The sequence below is a fragment of the Mangifera indica genome, chromosome 8 (assembly GCF_011075055.1).
Source record: "Mangifera indica cultivar Alphonso chromosome 8, CATAS_Mindica_2.1, whole genome shotgun sequence".
NCBI lineage: Eukaryota > Viridiplantae > Streptophyta > Magnoliopsida > Sapindales > Anacardiaceae > Mangifera > Mangifera indica.
Genome location: NC_058144.1, coordinates 17,455,307 through 17,457,753, shown reverse-complemented (window position 1 = coordinate 17,457,753; position 2,447 = coordinate 17,455,307). Strand labels below are relative to the sequence as shown.

The 2,447-nt window shown below is 32.7% G+C and overlaps 1 protein-coding gene across 3 annotated transcripts in view; it reads right to left on the bottom strand.

Moving 5' to 3' along the window:
• Positions 1–778: 778 nt before the first annotated feature.
• The window catches only part of LOC123224479, a 9,186-nt gene continuing 7,517 nt past the window's right edge, over positions 779–2,447 (bottom strand). Inside the window, exons 4-7 of one of the 3 annotated variants that reach the window (XM_044648152.1) lie at positions 2,115–2,232; positions 1,728–1,810; positions 1,376–1,437; positions 779–1,130 (exon numbers count right to left, since the gene is read on the bottom strand). In XM_044648152.1, coding sequence (XP_044504087.1) covers positions 1,022–1,130; positions 1,376–1,437; positions 1,728–1,810; positions 2,115–2,232 — 372 coding nt within the window. In that variant the 3' untranslated portion in view covers positions 779–1,021. Of the gene's footprint in view, positions 1,131–1,266; positions 1,438–1,727; positions 1,811–2,114; positions 2,233–2,447 lie in introns of all 3 variants that reach the window. The other 2 variants (XM_044648154.1, XM_044648155.1) reach the window with 2 other exon arrangements.

Below are 2,447 nucleotides of genomic sequence, written 5' to 3'. Positions count from 1 at the left end.
TAAATTTTGAGGTGGGTTCAAAATCCAAGCAAAAAAAGGTCAAAATCTAGGCAACAAAGTAGCAAATTGCACAAATCATTGTCACTATAGTTTTAAAGATAAGATCTTATCCAATAATTGACAAAACAATTTCATTTGACAATTGTTTGCGACAATTTAAGTTCAAATTGAATTAAGTCATTCATCCGACTCATGAGTCAAACCCCCTTTAGTTTGAATTTGATTCGGTTTAAAAAATAAGTTAATATTTTTCACTTGAGCTCAACTCAAATTTGAGTTAAACAAATTCGAATAAAACAAAATCGAATCAATTAACTAAATCAATTTGGATCCAACCTAACAACAATTGGCGTGGGTATATTGCACAATCATAATGTTTTGATATTTCTTTCATTAAATATTATAAAGAATATATATATATATATATATATATATATATATACATATATATACACACACACAGTCACACAGAACAGTATCCTAGTCCGATTATCAATCTGATCAGATCGGACAAGGTCAACGCCAGTCTAGTTATTAAAAGCATTGAGAAAAAGTGCAATTTCCGTAATGGGATTATCACTGAAAAAGTGCGAGGCAGCTGGAAAAATAATTGGCTATCTTGATGTTGGATGAGAGTTGAGAAAAAATATGCACTATATTTTTTATTCTCAACCAAATGGTTAAGACCAATAATGTTGCTATTCCCTTCAAAACATATATATATATATATATATATATATATATATATATATGTGTGTGCCGTTTTGTTCAACTGAAGTTGATAAAAAACTTTTCTTTCAGATCATTTTACATTCAGAAATCTCCTCACACAACTGACTGATTATATGTTATGTACATGCTACAGAATACAAAGTTCCTAAGCCCAATGAATCTACCAAGAGAAGAGAAGGAAGATATAAAGTTTTTACATTCAACAGAGTCAGATGGAATGGCTATTGAAAAGTCATCTTTAACTGATAAAATAACTCCACTAGTTTTATTCATGTCTAATCCCTGATCATCAACTCATTTGATGGGATGTACGAGGAAGGACGGAATTGGCCAGTTCATCATTAACTTTAACAGGAAGTGAGGGCATCTGCTTCATTATTTCCGGCATGTCGTTCAAACTGCCATGATTATTCAAATCATAAGAATAATAAAACATCAGAATCCCGAATTCTTACATCATCAATCAATTTCCAAACCGAAATGATGAGAAAAAAAAAAAAATGATGATGATTTTGATGGTGCTGATAGTTATACCACACATTTAACTATGTCGACTCCACGCGCAGCAGCACGCAGTCATACAACACAGTATGCAACGATCCCATTACTAGGAAACTGATTATGAACAAAGGTAGTGACATACTCGTTCAATATTGAGAGGATGTTGTCTCGAGCCTTGCACAAGAGATCAATGTTGTCATGTATCTGCAGGTCCAAAATATTAAAAAATATTATGACTACAGTTAGTTTCAGTTGAAGCTACACTAATATGAAACACAATAAACTAATTTAATTTTTAACTGTCTAAATGCTCCACTAATATAATCTACACACATGTTCTTGGTCATATAAACAACACTCTAGTTCTATATCTGGTAGCAACCTAGGGAATATTAAGAAACGAACATTTGAAGAGCAGCTCAGATAGATATTGAGAAGTATCCAATCATGTCATTCTTATTCAGCATTACTCCAGTATCTAACATTTATTTCACCTGAAAAGATGCAAAATTTGCAGATATTTGATTAAACATCTGAGAATTCTGCTCAAGAAGCTCTCCCGTAACACCCCCAATGGCTGGAAAATATAGTAAGTACCAAAAATTTAAAAGCTGATCAATATAAACACAAACAAAATATATCTTAAATATTGTACAATCCCAAGGATTAGTCAATTTCAACCAGAAAATTAAGCAATGCTCACCCCTCAAAGCTTTATCCGGGTTTGAACAAATTCAATGATTTTTTTTCCCATAAATTAGCAAACACTTAATTTTCAATCATCTAAATTACATTTTGGAAAATAAAATCTCTTTCATTTGTTTTCAATGTCAAAATTCAATCTGATACAGAAGCCCTCCCCGATAAGCGTTTGCACAAACCTTTATATGAGATGCCATCATCAGTGTCCATAGGAATCAATGGCGGAGCATACAAAGGACCATTCAGGCGAGTTGTTAACTGAGATGATGACTTTGCAGATGAATCTGTAGCCTTTTCCTGTGAACACAACCCCAAAGCAACTCAACATTCAACTGCCACAAGCCAAAATTAACAACAGACTGGAATCCAATAGGATCACCACAATAAACTGTTTGACAATTTCTTAATGACTCACATGTCCATGTCAGACAAGTGTAAACATGGCATCCTGGCATGGTCAAAATATTCAAGTTAAATTTATCAGTTTCATTTCACATAATTCAAGTTCTACA